Raw genomic sequence first — 15739 nt, forward strand, 5'->3', positions numbered from 1 at the left:
GATTCAATTTTGACTCTGAGCTATGGTTCTGGTGGGACTTGGAGGAAAGGCGGGGTCTCATTTTGGAGGGCCTGGCACAACGCTCTGGCTCAGTGTTATTTTAAAAATTGGGTCAAGTTCTCTGGTTTGGCTGAGGCTGGTCTCTGAGGAGGCCTAGACAGGGAGGCAGGGGCTGGGGCAGTGGGAGGAGGGCTGGGGGCTTTGGGAGGCAAAGGGTGGAGGGGGAGAGAGTGCAGGTGATGGGGGGTCAATGCACAGTTCTGACCCCCCTTGATGTGTCTGATTTGGGGTGCCGTTGAGACCCTGGGATGGGCAGCTTCAGCTAAGAGCAAGCAGAAATGGCTGAAGGGAACAGAGAGGTATGTCCCATGCTTCATCGAGTCTACGTAACTGCATTCTGTTGGCTAAGAATTCTCTAGTTTAATGCAAGAAAGAGAGATGGCTCTGTTTTTTAGATATATATATATATATATATGAAATATATATATTGAAGAACCCCAAGCCACACTCATTCCATGGATGCTAGCAGGTTTTAGTGGAATTCAAACCTTGCAAGCAACCCTATGAGGACATTTCTTGCCTAAGCCGAGAGGGGGAGATATCACGCGCAATAAACTGTACATATCCTTATAATGAATCCGACCACTGAAAGGAGAAGACAGGGGTTAGTGGAGGCAGGGGTCAGGCTGCGCTCATGGGCTGGCTCCCCGCGCACGCAGCAAGGTCATGACGCCAGGGGCTGGGGACCCCTGGCTTTGAAGGGCTGGGGGAGACTCAGGGATGAGGGAAGGTCCCCGAGCTGCTCCCAGACAGACCAGGGGCAGAGGGTCTCGGTTGGGGTGTGGGAAAGCTCTGGGCTGAGGTGGGTGGGGGCTGGGGGGTGGGGGGCCCTCCCAGGGCCCAGGGCTCTCTCTGTATCTCCCTTCTCCACAATCTACAGGGACTACATTGCGGGGAGAGGGAGCTTGAGGAATAGAGGATAGGGGGACAGCATCCAACTGCTGTGACCTAAAATCAAAAGAGGAAGAGTTAGGAACCAGCCAAAACTCAAGCTCCCAGACCCATGGCTCACCCCAGCCTCTCGGTCTCGTGGAGGACTTGTCTGGGGCTGCAGGAACAGCAAAGGTGGACTCCTCCCCACCTTCCTCCTGAGGCCTCCCCTCCAGCACCCAGGCTGCCAAGCGCCCCCATTAATGCTTTCCCAGGCCCCAAGACCAGCTCGAACTAGCCTCTTCAGTTAGTGGTTGGTGGGCGCCAAGGTCTGGGATGGCTCCTCTGAGCAGCTTCATGCTGCTCCCCATGTGCACAGGGTGGAGAATGACCCTCTGGAACCACCACCTGTCAGTCCGTCAGGAGCACTCTGGTGCCCAAGGGTAGGAGAACTCACTCCCTTTGCGACCACGACCATGCAAGAAACCCTAAGGCTCTGTGTCTTCGGCCCTGGCCTCCTGCGATCACTGTCCAGCACCACTCTGATCTCACGGCCAATCTCATCTGCCAAGGGAGCTAGGCCGGCCCCGTTCCTATCGCTCCCAGGACAGCAGAGGCTGAGAGGCCTCTGGCTTCCTCTCCGGGGCCTGTTAGCTTGTCCTCGCCATCCAGAGGCCTCTCAGTGAGGGGGAGGCAAAATCCTCAATGCCTGATTCCTTTCCTCATCGCCCAGAAAGCCTGGGCCTTGGGCAGGTTGTCCCCAACCATTTCACCTGTAGTGTGTGAGGGCGCTGATTCTCATCTTTTTCCTCTAGGTTGACCATTCGGAGACTCCCAGCTAGCTCCCCAGGGACCCAATGCCCCAAAGTCTGGGGCCTGACCTAGCCTCGTGGGTTCTAGTGCCAGAGAAAGGTGGGCGATGTGGCTGGAAGGTGCGGGTGACTCCTTACCATGCTGCGGGGTCGTACTCTGCCCAGACACGCACGTACTCATCCAGGTGATGCGGACCCAGGATGGAGGAATCTCGGGTGAGGTACTCAAAGTTGTCCATGATGACGGCGACAAAGAGGTTCAGCATCTGTGCGGACCCCAGAGGCCGAGAGGGAGTGAGACACACCCAAACACACATACACGGGGGCCCAGAGAGAGAGGGAGGGAGAGGTGAGATGGGAAAGGGAGACAGAGAAAGAAAAAGATGGGGGGACAGGGAGGAGAGACACACACTTACACAAGGGGCCCCAGAAACATGCAGAAATGGAGATGGGACAGAGAGACAGAGACAAAGACAGAGACAGAGAAATACAGAGACAGGGACCAATAGTGATGGATAGAGATAGAGTGGGAGAGAGAGGGAGGAGAGGCTACATGAAATGGGGGCCAAACCCAAGGGACCGCCCTGACCCCAAATCTCCCCACACCAGCCCCCCAACGAGGCCAAAGTCAGTGCTCCATGTGGGTTGTATTCCCAGCCCCAGCACAAAGTAAGCAATCGGCAACTATTTCCTGGATGGATGGATGGATGGATGGACGGGTGGATGAATTAATTTTCTTGCCCTCATCTACACCTGGTAGCACCTTTTCATGTGTTCTTCTAGCTCTCGGTACACAGGGAGCTTGCATCATTTCGCCTCCAAGCCTTTGCAAATGTTGCTCCTTTACTGAACATCGTGATTTGTCTCCCCGTGGGTAGCAGCATCCGGGGAACCCTCCTCCTTCGCACGTAACAGGCTGTAGCTGGGTGTGGCCGACCCCTACTTTCTGGTTCCCCAGGCAGCGGTCACACAACCCAAGGCTGTGATTGGTTAAGGGGGGGGGGACATGACCCAAGGTGGTTAATGAGAGCCTTCCCTGGGATTTGTGCTGACACCCTGGCCATCATTTGGCCTCTACAAGATTAAGTCTGAGAGTGAAGCCAGTGTGGGGGAGAGCAAGGAGGATGGGGTCTGCTGTCAGGATCCAGCCTCACCTGGATCTTTCGGGTCACAAATCAGTGGCCTGTATATGCTCTTATGTCAGCGAAGTTTCTGCTACTTGCAACCGATCTGATTCCAACGTGTTCTAGTTCTTGCTTGTGGTCCCCGCAGACCACTCGTTGAAATCTTCCTTCCCTCGGTCTGAATCGCCTCATCACAGCGCGTATCAGGCCACGTTGCTATTACCTGCCGACTCGTCTCCCTATCACCCCTGCAGCCTGTGACAACTGTGCTCTGTCCCTGTACCCCAGTGCCTAGCGTCAGGTCTGGCACGTAGTAGGTATTCAACAAATGTGTAGACGTAAGCACAGTAGGTGCTTATTAACAAATAACCTGTAATCCTAGGCGTCCCTAACTTCAGTGACTCAATTTTTAACTCATCTTCATGATGCTGATTGAGCACCTGCTGTGTGCCAGGCACTGTCCTAGGTGCTGGAGGGTATGGCAGTGAACAAAACAGAAATCCCTGCCGTTGGGGGGCTGATGATCAAGCAGATGGTCAAGCACGTCCTCTAGGGTGCCTGCCCTTCCCAGATGGACTGTATTATAAGATCTTATCCCCACATGTACCCACAGTTGCTTGGACAAGCGTGCCCATTTGACCAGGGGCTGGGCTGGCCCATTCAGACTTTCTCTCCTGGGAATTTGGAACTGGGCAATGAATGCAGTTTCTGGGTCAGTAGCTTCTGCATCAGCCGCTGTGGATGCTGGACTGGGGGCGCTGAGAGATAGAGGCTGCACGTCTCTCAGTGTGAGGCCACGGGCACGAAGGGGGTGAGGGTGCTGGGCTTTCGCTGACAGATGCTGGTGTCTGGCCAGGGTCTGCACCCATCTCACGCTCTCTTGGCCACTGGCTTCCTATATCCTGCTGGTGGGATCCATGGTCAGGAAACCAGACCGGGGAGGAGGGGAGAAGGGACCCCTTATGTCTCCGGTGTGGGTCTGTCTTGTGAGTTGAATTGTATCCCCCTCAAAAGACATGTTCAAATCCTAACCCCTGGGGCCCATGAATGTGACCCTAAAAAGGGTCTTCGTGATGTCATCAAGTTAGGATGAGGTCATACCGGATTAGGGTGGGCCCTAAATCTAATCTGACTGCTGTCCCCCTAAGAGAGAAATCCGGACACAGACACACAGGGGAGAGGCCACATGAAGATGGAGGTAGATACCCGAGCGATGCTGCCACAGGCCAAGGAATGCCTGGGACCCCCAGAAGCTTAAAGAGGCTGGGAAGGATTCTCTCCTAGAGGCTTTGGAAGGAGCATGGCCCTGCTGACAACTTGATCCTTTCTAGCCTCCAGAACCACGGGAGGGTAAATTTCTGTTGTTTTAAGCCACCGCATTTGTGGTACTTTGTTATAGCAACCACAGAAAACCATCAAAACCATCACCGTCTGCAAGTGTCCTGGGGCTGCGGACAGCCGTGGTGCCAGGGGCAGCGGGGTGGGTGTTTTCCTTTTAATTCCCGCAGCCAGGAATCCTTAGTGACTCCAGGGTTCTCTAGTTCTCTTTCAACCCCATGTAGCCAATCCCTGTATCAAGTCTCCTCTGCTTAACGATATCTAGAGAATTTCTGTTCTTCTGACATCGCTCTGACTGCTCCAGGAAGAAGAGAGGGGGCATAACTAGCATCCTGTGTAACCAGCAGGGCCGGGGGACCAGCTCTCAGCTCCGCTAGTTTTTCCCTCAGTAACACCCAGCTGTTCTCAGATGGGGGAGATTCTGTCCTTCCCCCCAATCCCAGGGGCACTGTCAATGTCGGGAGGCATGTTTGCTTATCACACCTGAGGGTGGAGGTCAGGGATGCTGCTAAACACACTGCAATGCATAGGACAGCCCCCCCGTCCCCCCACCCCGAGAACAAGCCAGCCCCAAATATCAACAGTGGTGACGTGGAGAATCCCTGGTTGACCTAATCCCCAGCTGGCTCAGAGACGCTCTGGAGGGAGCAAATCTGTGACACAGCCATATTCTAGAGAAATCTATGCCCCGGAGTGGGAGCCAGGTCAGGGGGGCCTCCCCTCCCCACTACCCCCCCCAACATGTGCACAGACTCACCAGAAATGAGCACAGGAAGATGAAGGAAACGAAGTAAAAATAAGCAAATTCATTGCCACACTCGGGAGTCAGGATGCCAGAGTTCTTATCACATGGCTTCCCGCTGAGGCAGGAAAGCATGATGTTGTGCCAAGCCTCCCCGGTAGCACTTCTGAGGAACGGAGAGGTGACATCATCAGGGACCTGGGCACCCAGCCCTGGACACTAATATCCATCAGGGATATTAGCACGGGGCTCTGGAGTTGGACTGGAAGAGTTCAAGTTCTAGGTACGCCACCTTTTCTCTCTGGGAGCTCAGAGAGGTGATTCTCATCCTTTAGCTGTGCATTAAAGTTCACGGTGGGGGGTGGGGCTTTAAACAATGCTGATGCCAAAGTCCCACTCCCACAGGCTTGTTTTCAGTTGGTCTGGGTGGGGCCTGGAGATGTAGGTAGGTATGTTTCAAAAGCTCCCATTCCTCCAGGCAATAATCATCTCTTACTTCCTTCTCCCTAGGTCTCTCTGCTCCAGGCACACTGGGATCTCACTGTCCCCAAACATGTCGGCCATGCTCCTGCCTCAGGGACTGTGCACTTGCTATACCTTCTGCCTGGCCTGCCCTTCTTCAGATATCCACGTGGTTCCCTCCCTCACCTATTTCTCTCACATGTCACCTGCCTGCCTCCAGGGAGGGGTGACCTACCAGCCCTCTTCCTTTAGATGTTGTTGCTAAATTAAGAAAAAAAATTTTTTTTTCTCATCCCCAAGTAGGCATAACATAAGATTGATCATTTTAGGGGTGCTGGCTGGCTCAGTCGGTTGAGTGTCTGCCTTTGGCTTGGGTCATGATCCTAGGATCCTGGGATCTAGCCCCACTCCGGGTTCTCTGCTCAGCTGAGAGCTTGCCTCTCCCTTTTCCTCTGCCTGCCACTCCACCTGCTTGTGTTTTCTCTCTCTCTCTCTCTGTCAAATAAATAAATAAAAATCTTAAAAAAAAGACTGATTATTTTAACTATTTTTAAGGGTAGAGTTCAGTGGCATTCAGTACATTCACAATACTGTGCACCCATCACCACTGTTCACCTCCGGAATCTTTCATCCAACCCAGTCATGCAACCCCTGGCAATCTCTAGTCCACCTTTTCTTCTCTATGGATTTGCCTGTTCTGGGCACCTCATATAAGTGGAATCATACATTATTTGTTCTTTTGTGCCTCCATTTCCCTCTTAACTTTGAATTTTATCCCCTTCCTGCACTCTCTATCATTAGCTACTGATTGCCTTTCTCCTCCGCAGGAATAGAAGCATCTGGAGGGCACAGAATATTTCTTTCTGCTTTGTTTACAGTACCTTCAGCAGTGCCTGGCACACAGTAGGTGCTCAATAAACCTCTGATGAATGAATGAAGGAACTCTAATGTGCAGCCGGGTTTAAGAATCAAGCCTCAGGATCTATTAGCCTCAACTTCCTCACCTGTCAGATGGGGTTGCCAAGAATCCCCACCTCACAGGATGGTCAGGAGGATTCAGTGAAGTAATGCCTGAAAATGCCTTCCATGCTTGGATCCCAGGGCCTTTAGCTTCTGCCCAGCCAGGGTCCCTGGGCCCCCCCACAAACCCATCCCAAGCCTCACTGGAACAGAAGGAAGACAGCACGCCCCCTACAGGAAGAGGAGGGAGAGGACACTTCCCCTACAGGAAGAGGAGGGAAAGGACACGCCCCGTACAGGAAGAGGAGGGAAAGGACACGCCCCGTACAGGAAGAGGAGGGAAAGGACACGCCCCGTACAGGAAGAGGAGGGAAAGGACACGCCCCGTACAGGAAGAGGACGCGCACCCACCAGAAGAGGAGCATGAAAGCACGGGCTCCCGCTCACCTGAAGAGAAGCATGAGGGCCTGGAAGAAGGTGCGAAAGTTATTGTGCTCAGTGATTTGGAACTCATCCTCATCACTGTCCTCATCCTCCACGTCAATGCCAATGTTGCCAAACACCTGGGGAATCGGACGGTGATGACCAGGGGCAGCCATGCCCCCAGTGGCTTCAGGGAAACTCCACTCAACCATCATGGCTCTCTCTCCACACTGGGTTCCCCTGACCCACCCCTGCCTCAGGACAGTGGTCCTCCCAGGGAGGGCTCTAGGGACACTAGGGGACTGGCACTCACCTGCATCCCGATGATGGCGTAGATAAAGAAAAGCATAGCAATCAGCAGACAGACATATGGCAGGGCCTGGTGGGAAGGAAGGTAATGAAGGAGAGTGCCAGGGGTGCTTCTTCACCCCACCATTTCCTTCCCTTGTCCCAGCGCTCTGCCCCACGGGGCTGGGTGGCCCCATGCTGTGCCAGAGTGGTGCCAGGGCTTGGTGGGCCTCTTTGAGGCCATAGTGGCAAGAAGGTATCAGGGGGATTCCCTCTGGAGCTCTCAAGCCACACCAGGGGCAGGTGGTCTAGAGAAGAGCAGTGCTGATCACAGACTCTCAGCAAAGTGCACCACAGAGGCATTTCCACCTGATTTCTACTTTCAGCCAGAGCAGGGGTGGGGGTAAGATCTTCTCAGCCCTAGACTGGCATCATGGGCTCACCTTGAAGGACTGCACAAAGGTCCAGAGAAGAATTCGGATGGTGTAACCCTGACGGAGGAGTTTGATGAGCCGGGCAGCTCGGAAGAGGCGGAGAAAGCTCAAGTTGATGAAGTTATTCTGGGGAGATGGAGAGAAAAGTGTGACCATCCACCCACCCCTGGGGGCTCAGAGCCGTCACCACTCACAGAGGCCCCTACATGAAGCCAACCAACAGGAAAAGCAAGCCAGACCCCAAATAAGGAGGGAAAGAAAGCACTATTAATGCAATGGTGTGGAGGAAAAACGTCGAAAAAGGAACAAAGTTGGGGGGGAGAGGGTGGAAGGGAGGAAAAGGCAACTCAAAAGCATAAACCCTCCCTGCCAGCCCCACCCGCAATGGGGGAAAAGGAAAGAAAAAGGAAGGAAGATAAAGGAACCGGGTGGGGTAGGGGTGGGGAAGAAATAACAAAAGAACAAGGAAAAGAAAATATATCCGAATCATCCAATCAGGAAAAAAATCGAGATGGTTTTTGTTTCTCCCAACAACCAAATGCACTGAGACGATAGGACACAAGCGGGTCAAGTTGCCGAATCCATCACACGTGTACGATGCACAAACACCAGGGCGGGGTGGGGGTAGCCAGCGCGCTCAGGCCTGGTGGACATGTGCGTGTTCCCAGGGCATGTTACGCTCCGGGCCAGAAATGCATCTGTCGTGGGACTCAACGGGCACCCTGCCCTGCCCTGCCCTGCCGAGCTGCCCACCCACTCCTGCCCGCCCTGACCTCACCCCACGGCCAAGAGGAGCAGCGGCTTGAGCCAATCGGAGAAGCGGAAGAGCATCTTTTCTTACCCCCTTGGCGAGCGGGAATGGGGAGGACGGGAGGGAGCTGGGGCTGGTCGGCTGCAGGGCGAGTCCTCGCTGCCCGCTGAGTCGGAGAAGATGCATTTGGGGCCCTTTTCCCCCCTCTCAGGGATGGCTTCTCAGCTTCTGGGGCTGGGTGGAGTAGCACGGGACCAGGCCTGCGGGAAGCAGGAAGTACGCAGCGCCCGTGGGTGGGTGAGCTCGCAAGCAGCCCAGGCCCACCGAGGGGCCGGTGCTGGAGGTGGGGCCATCCCTGCCCCCAGGACCTCCCTGCGTGGACCTTGCCTCTGCTCAAAGACCCCCCTGACTAGTCACTGCCTCTACCTCCTCCCGCCCAAGCCGGGAGAACCCCCCAGGGAAGGGGGGCAGTCAGTTGGGAGGGAAGCCAAGAGAGCAGCAGGAGGTGGGCTTGCCTGCTGGGGCCTCAGGGTCACTACTGGGGGACAGGCTGCTCAAAGTCACAAATGGACCAAATCTGGCTGGCGAAGCTATCTTGTTGGGCCTGAGCAGTTTTGTTTCGATTAAAAAGAGTTGCCAGTGTTTAAAAATCAGATTTCTCCCCCAAATCTGGCGATTTTGGCAACTCTGGACCTGCCTCCAGGTTGGCAAAGTTAGCTGGGGCTTAGATGTGGCTGCCCCTGTGAAGCAGGCCACGTGCCCTCCAGTTTGCCAAGGTCCCCCATGTCCTAGAAATGGCACCCGCTTTCCTGGCCTATGGCACCTGCTTCAATGCCGGAGGCATTGGAGTGTGAGACCCCTGCCTCAGGCAAACAAGGAAAGCTCCGCTGGTCTGTCCACTGGCAGGCTGGAGGTGGAGAAGCTTTAACCGGACTCTGCTCCAGGGGATCTAGAGGAGCCCTAGACACAGGCCATGTAGCCAGGTTTCCACTGGCCTAGCCCTCACCCCTCAAATGGCACAGGGGTGACCATACGGGTCGCCCTGACACTCACAGCTCCCCTTTTGCTCTCAAAAGTTCGGATGATGAATTCTCTATGGACATCCTACTTGGTGGCTCCTGGGGGCTTCCCAGCTACTGGGTCTGGCCTGGGAGCTGAGAGGCAGGGATGGGAGTTCAAGGAATTTCTGGAGTTGACAAGAGGCCTCTGGACTGGCTGGGAAAGTCTAGGATGCTTGTTGGGACCCATCAGTTGGCCCTTAGGCCTCTAGGATGGGGGAGGGAGCTGGGAGATCCTACCCTGACCATACCAGGCCCAACCGCTATGAGAATGTTCCAAGGGCCTTGAATTAGCTCTCACACCCAGCTCAGCTGAGAGTCACTCACCCCCTGTGCCCAGCTGACCTGACTCCCAGCCCTGCCTGGCCACCCAGCTCTACCTGGGGATGGGGCCGATGGCCCCAGGTGTCCCCAGCCCCTCCCGACCATCCCCAGAGTACAAGCCATCCCTTCACAGGGCGGGTCATAACATGTGGACTCTGCCCAGCATGCAAAGGCAGGCAGGCCTGGAGCAGCCTCCAGGGACTCAGGGTAGAGTGGGGGGAGCCTGCCACCATGCAGAGGAAGCAAGGGGGTCTTGCAGGGAGATGCATGCAGAGAGCATGCTGCCCTTCTTGGAGTGGAGGGAGAGACACATGGGGGAGGTAGGGGGTGGAGATGAGAGAGGTCCAGGGGATGGGGCAGGGGAAGGTGCTTGTCTGCCCTCATCCACCCCTCCACCTCTTCTTGGTTCTGCATCAAGTCCTTCATGTGCTCGCAGAACTTCTGGTGACTTCCCTTTTCCTAGCTTCCATCTTTCTGTCCACAGCCCAAGAAGGAGTGGCTGTGCTCTCCTCCAAGCCTGCCCTGTGCTTCCGGGTTCAAGGCTGATGGGGTGGGATGCAGGCCCTGGAAGGCTTGTCACATTCAGAAAGACGTGAGAACCAGCCATCTGAAGGGTCCGGAGAAATCCTGCCACTTGCAGACCCCACCTCAGCTGACCTTGCCCCTGTGCTCCAGATCCCATGACCACCTGCCTACATGACTTCTTCCGGGGCGCCCTTAAAGGCACCTCAAACCCTCTTTGCCTACACCTGTGCTCTTCCCCCAACCTGGTCCTCTTCTGGCATTCCCTAACTTCCGCCTCCCAGTTCAAGCCAGACTCAGGTCCCTCCGGGTACCTTCCTCCCCCAGCCCGGACCCAACCCATCCCCAGGTCCCGGAGAAGCCCCTGCTCACTCAGGGGGCCAGTCCCCTCTCACGGGGACCCCGGTGCTCCCTTGCAGCCCAGCCCCCTGCCTGGCCACTCCCACACAGCCTCAGCCATCTTGTCTAATCACACTTCCGATTCTGGCCCTGCTCCAGATTCTCTCAGGCTACCACGAGGGCTCATCCCCTCCTGCCCCCTTCACTTTCTCTGGGTCGGCCTTCCTTTGCTCTTTGCTCCAGCCACACTCCCTCACTTGTAGACCCAGACTCCCGCACGATTCCTCTTGCTACCGGGCCTTTGCACATGCTGTTCTGGGCCTCGAATGCTCTTCTCCCCCCTCTTTTGTTAACAATGCTTATCCTTTAGTTCATAACACAGCCGCAACTTCAGGTGGGTTCGAGAGCGGTTATTTGACCAATGCGTGGTGTCCCCCACTTTGGGTTTAGGCGAGGGGGTGGTAGTGATGATGTCCACTTCAGCCCACCACTCCGCTTGTGGCACCACATTTTGGAATCATGAAATGTCTGGTGGATGAGTGCACGTGGTATTGCTAGCGCGGGAGGGATCCTGGGGCAAAGGTGCCATTCAGGGGGTCCTTCAAAGGGATGCAGAGGTGGTAGGGATGAGGCGGAGGCAGATGGAATGTACCAGAGTGAGAAGTGTGCAAGGAGCCAAGTAAGGGAGGTGGGAGTGATGGAGATGGTGTGTGCAGCGTGGATGGACGGAACAGAGAGGGACAGGTATGCATGGGTGTTTGGTGGGGAGAGGAGAGAGAGGAAGAATACCCGAACAAGAGAGTAAGGGGGGAGAGTGTGGATGTGGGAAGGGGGGGCACACGGGTCCAGTGACTGTGTGTACGTGGGGCATGCAAGCATGTGAAGACCGGGGCTCCAGGGGAGGGCGCGTCTGGCCTGCTCCGAGTTTCCCTCCTCTGAGAGTCTTTGCCTGCCTGCTGCCCAGCCCTCGGACCTCCTCCTCGGACTTGGCCAGTCAAACCCACGGGCCTGGAGTGGGGTGAGCTATCCTGGCGCCCAGGCTCCATGAAGCTGAACAGGGGACAGGAGCGAAGAGCAGGTGGCCGAGGGCTCTGAGTGTAGGGATGCGGGTAAGTGATGGGGTGGGAGACCCAGCCAGCTGACTAGTCTTGTGGGAGGTGCTACCAGGGCAAACCCAGTCTTCTCTTTGCAAAAGATGCAAACCAACCCACGCAGAAAACCCCAATTCAGAACCCAATAAAAACAACGAGGAGTGGGGTGAGAGAGAGAGAAAGAGAGGAGGGGGGAGGGAGAGAAGGAGGGGCTGCAGGAATGAGGAGGGAGTGGGAGTGGGCCGGGGAGACAAACAGACAGGGGAGGGGGGCTGGGGAGGAGCATCAGGCAACCCAAGTCCAAAGCCCAGGACAGGACATGCAGTGCTGACGCGAGAAGATGCGTTCACAGTTAATGTAAGGCATTTAGACTTCAGAAAGAAGTAAGACCAACCGGATTCTAGATGCAGATGTTGAAGATGGAGGGGGAGCGGGCGGGCGGGGGCAGTTGGGGAGGCGTGTTCAGCGTTTTTTAGGTTGATTTGTAACCAGTGCCAAAAAACCAAAGGGTTTCGGTTCCCGGGCGGGGAGTGGGGGTGGTGGGTTGGGAGATAGTCATTGGTGTATGAACACACAGACCACGTCATGGATGAACAAATGAATTTCATAGTGCATTTTGATTGGATGAGTTTTTCAGACGGCGTTGTGCCAATATACAGTTTAAAGAGCAGGCATGAAAAGAGACAAGACAAGAAACACAGTCATTATCCATTGAACGCAGGGCAAACCCACGTCACCCGGCCACTTGGGGGCGGCACCTGAGGCCCAGGGGGCCCCCCGAGCCCTCTCCCCCCCAAACCCTGGGGACTTGCCCTCGCAAGGGTCTGGCTCTCCCTGCCTCAGCCTGGCTGAGCTCTGGCCTGACCTAGTGGGCTTACCTGGGAGGCAGAAAGGGGTGGCTGTGGGCTCCTTGCCCGGCAGGTTGGGAAAGTAACATCCTAAAAGGGTCCACACACCCACCCTCTATCTTTCCCTCCAGATGATTCTAATTCAGGGCCCCGGGGGGATGGGGCGGGGGAGGTGGTTGGTGAACAAACAGCAGACCCAAGTACCTTCATGGTAAATAATAGCAATAATAGTAACTGCCATTCGGGAACGATCTATTTCCTGGCAGGTTCTGTGCCAAACCCTTCACATGGATTGCTCACACTTGTTAAAAGTTGCGGACTCCCTCCCTAGAGCGTCAGCCCCTTGGGGGCAGGCATTCTTGTCTGTTTTCGCTTTGTTCACAGTCTCTGGGCACTTAACAGCAATGCCTGGCATGCAGCAGGTGCTCAGTGAATGCCTACTGAATGCATGAGTGAATGTGGAGCTTGCAGGGATCCAGTGAGGTTAACTGCAACAGTTATCCCCATTCTACATGAGAGGAGGTGATCCAAGCCACCCAAAGTCAAACAGCTTGTAGGGAGGGGTGTTTGATCACTGTAATAGTCCTGACGTCCTTGAACTGGGCCCTGTACCTCAACTTCTTGCCCCTCCCCATCCTGCCAGCCTGGAGAATGGGCCCTTGGGGTCCAGTCCTATAGATCTCTTATTGGCGACTGGAGGTTTCAACCAACTTCCTCCACTTGCCCGACTGGGGTGCTGGGCCACCCTTCCGACCTCTTGACCCAGAGGACCACTGGTTCAAAACTGTAGTGTGCTCAGCGGGATGATGAGTTATTTTGACTGCCAGTTGGAGCTCCGCATCCCTTAGAAACTTAGGACAGAGATGAACCGAGGCTCTGGCACAGGGGCCAGGTGGCGAAGCCCAACAGGGACAGCCCCTTTGGCCTCTCTAGAGGAAGGTGTTAGGCATGGGATGAAGGGAAGGGAGAATTTCTGGCTCAGTGGAGCTGAAGGCAGAGGTATGGCCAGGATACCACTTGGGAAGGAGGTGCTGGGGGGACACAACGAGAATGGCCTCCTCTTCTGTGGAGGCCCCACTCAGCCCCACCAGCCTTCCAAGATGGAAGAATGGATCGGTTGGTCCCTTTCTGCTGGGGGCTCTAACGGGGCCACCAGTGAGTTCTCAGGAGTCACCAGGTCTTGGTGCATGACCTTAGGCAGGTCCCTCACTTGTCCGAGTACCAAGCATTAGCTTCCTCATCTGTGAAATGGGGCCACGCCCCAACCAGGTCCATTCTTCCCTTTTCTCTGCCTATTTTGTGCATTCCCCCCCCCCCCGCCCCCACCCCGGGCTCCCTGGCCTTCTGGCTCCCTTCTGGCTAGGCTTGGCCAATGGAATGCCCTGGCAGGAGATGGAGGGTGGAGGAGAGATGGGCTTGAGTATTTCTCCCAGTGTTCTGGGCCTGCTTTGGCCTTCCTCTTGGGCAGGGGCTCTGTCCCTCCAGGTCCACAGCTCCTTCCAGGTGGCCTCTCCCCATTCCAGCTCGGATTTCCTCCCCGCTTCAGCACCTGGGCAGGTAACAGCTCCCCATGGTGGTGGGGTGCTGGGCACTTTGCCATCCTAATCTGCCCCCCTCCCCTCCTTTCCGTGGGTGGTCTCTGCTTTCCAGTCCCTTCAGTTGAACCCTCCAAGAGAATTCTTTTCTGTCCTGACCCCCTGACCTGTACCACGAGCTAATTCATGTGAACCGCTTGGCACAGCGCGCGTCATGCAACTGAGTGTGCCTTTCTTGCCAGGCATTATTTTTATTGCTATTATGATGAGGTTGACGCCCCCTCCTGCCCTTGGCTCCAACAGTCTTTGCCCTTTTGCTCTCCCTGTGAGGATCTCCTGCCCTCCCCCCGGTCTCCTGAGGGCTCCCAAGCCTGGGCTCACTTGCAAATGGCCAAGGAGGGGGTCTGAGATAGGAGCTCTGGGGCCCTGAGTCTTTCAGATGAGGGGGAAGGACGGTGTGGCCTGCGGGGCCACCACAGAGGGGTCCAGAGACACCCCCCAAGTCACAAGCCTCCCAAGTCTGGGGATGGAAGAGGGTGGACATCCTGGGGACCTTCCTAAGGCCCTGACAGTGGTGTCCCCTGTTGGCTCAAGGGCCACGGCTCCCTCCTGAACCTCCCCCCATGAACCAGAAGGTGGTTAGTTCAAGCAGAATGAACTTGAAGCTGGTTCTGGGTCCCCAACACTGTGTGGTGTTTGGGGGCAGGGCTCACCCTTGGGTCCTTTAATTGTCTCAATCCATATTGTATATTCATAAGTCAAAAGCCAAGAGGCAGGGGAGTTCACACTGCAGAGCTGGCCACATAACCGTGGCTTTGGGCTCCCCCGTCTCCCTGAGTTGCCCTCCTGAGGGGCTGCCCTTGCCCCTGGGGTCCCCGCTTCTCCCTCTTTGGTCACGGTCAAGTGCTGGCCCGAGTCAGCTGTGGCTTTTGGGACTGCTGTTTCTGAAAGACTCCCCCCATTCTCCACCCAGCCGGGAGTTACCCACAGAGAAGCTGGCGGGAGACTTACCCCAAACTCAGTCACGAGGATGTCAGTGATGCTGCCCAGAACAGTCACAAAGTCGAAGATGTTCCAGGCATCGCGGAAATAATTCTAGAACGGGGAGCCACAAGACAGGGATGCCAACGCAGGGCTCCACGCCCAGCTGCCACGGCTGGCCCCAGGGTACATTAGGGGCACAGCTGCTGATCAACCCGAGTGCCCCCAACACCTCTGGTCATTCAAATAGCACAATGCTGCTGTCTGGGCTGCTCAGTATCATCTGTTCTGAGCTCCCCCGCCCTGGGACCCCATGGCTCTCCCAGTCCCAGAGGGGGCCTCCACAGCCCGATTCAGCTCCGCTGGAGAGAGGGGGCTACCGTGTGGGCTTGCCTGTCTCTCTGACACATCTGCGGGCTCCCTGACACCCCAGGTGCTTTATAAATGATGTCACTGGGATCCTCATGTAGACCCTTGGGGCAAAGGATTATCAACCATATTTTACGAGGCGACTGAAGCTCAGCCAGTGATGCTACTCGCCCATCTGAGGTGAGCAGCATGGATGTGAAGAGTCAGGATTTGAACCCAGGCCTGGGTGAGTCCAGAGTTTATGTTCAAGACCCCACCCGTTATAGCACGCTCGCTAAGAGTGGATTGTGGGTTCACATCCCCGCTTTGCTACCATCCTGCTGTGTGGCCGTGGGCCAGTGACTTAACCTCTCTGTTCTTCCACCTCCTAATCTGAAGAAAGGGGATAGTAACAGGGGCACAAAGGCC

At 55.8% G+C, this 15739-nt stretch overlaps 1 protein-coding gene across 11 annotated transcripts in view; it reads right to left on the reverse strand.

Annotated features, from left to right (window-relative positions):
* The window catches only part of CACNA1A (calcium voltage-gated channel subunit alpha1 A), a 210364-nt gene that overhangs the window by 19058 nt on the left and 175567 nt on the right, over nucleotides 1-15739 (reverse strand). For 4 of the 11 annotated variants that reach the window (XM_027586361.2, XM_027586366.2, XM_027586360.2 and 1 more), the window contains exons 31-37: nucleotides 14993-15076; nucleotides 7523-7639; nucleotides 7105-7170; nucleotides 6816-6931; nucleotides 4962-5112; nucleotides 1881-2008; nucleotides 549-645 (exon numbers count right to left, since the gene is read on the reverse strand). In XM_027586361.2, the coding sequence (XP_027442162.1) occupies nucleotides 549-645; nucleotides 1881-2008; nucleotides 4962-5112; nucleotides 6816-6931; nucleotides 7105-7170; nucleotides 7523-7639; nucleotides 14993-15076 (759 nt within the window). Of the gene's footprint in view, nucleotides 1-548; nucleotides 646-1880; nucleotides 2009-4961; nucleotides 5113-6815; nucleotides 6932-7104; nucleotides 7171-7522; nucleotides 7640-11992; nucleotides 11999-14992; nucleotides 15077-15739 lie in introns of all 11 variants that reach the window. The other 7 variants (XM_027586359.2, XM_035722017.1, XM_027586358.2 and 4 more) reach the window with 3 other exon arrangements.

The sequence above is a fragment of the Zalophus californianus genome, chromosome 1, assembly GCF_009762305.2.
Source record: "Zalophus californianus isolate mZalCal1 chromosome 1, mZalCal1.pri.v2, whole genome shotgun sequence".
Classification (NCBI taxonomy): Eukaryota; Metazoa; Chordata; class Mammalia; order Carnivora; family Otariidae; genus Zalophus; species Zalophus californianus.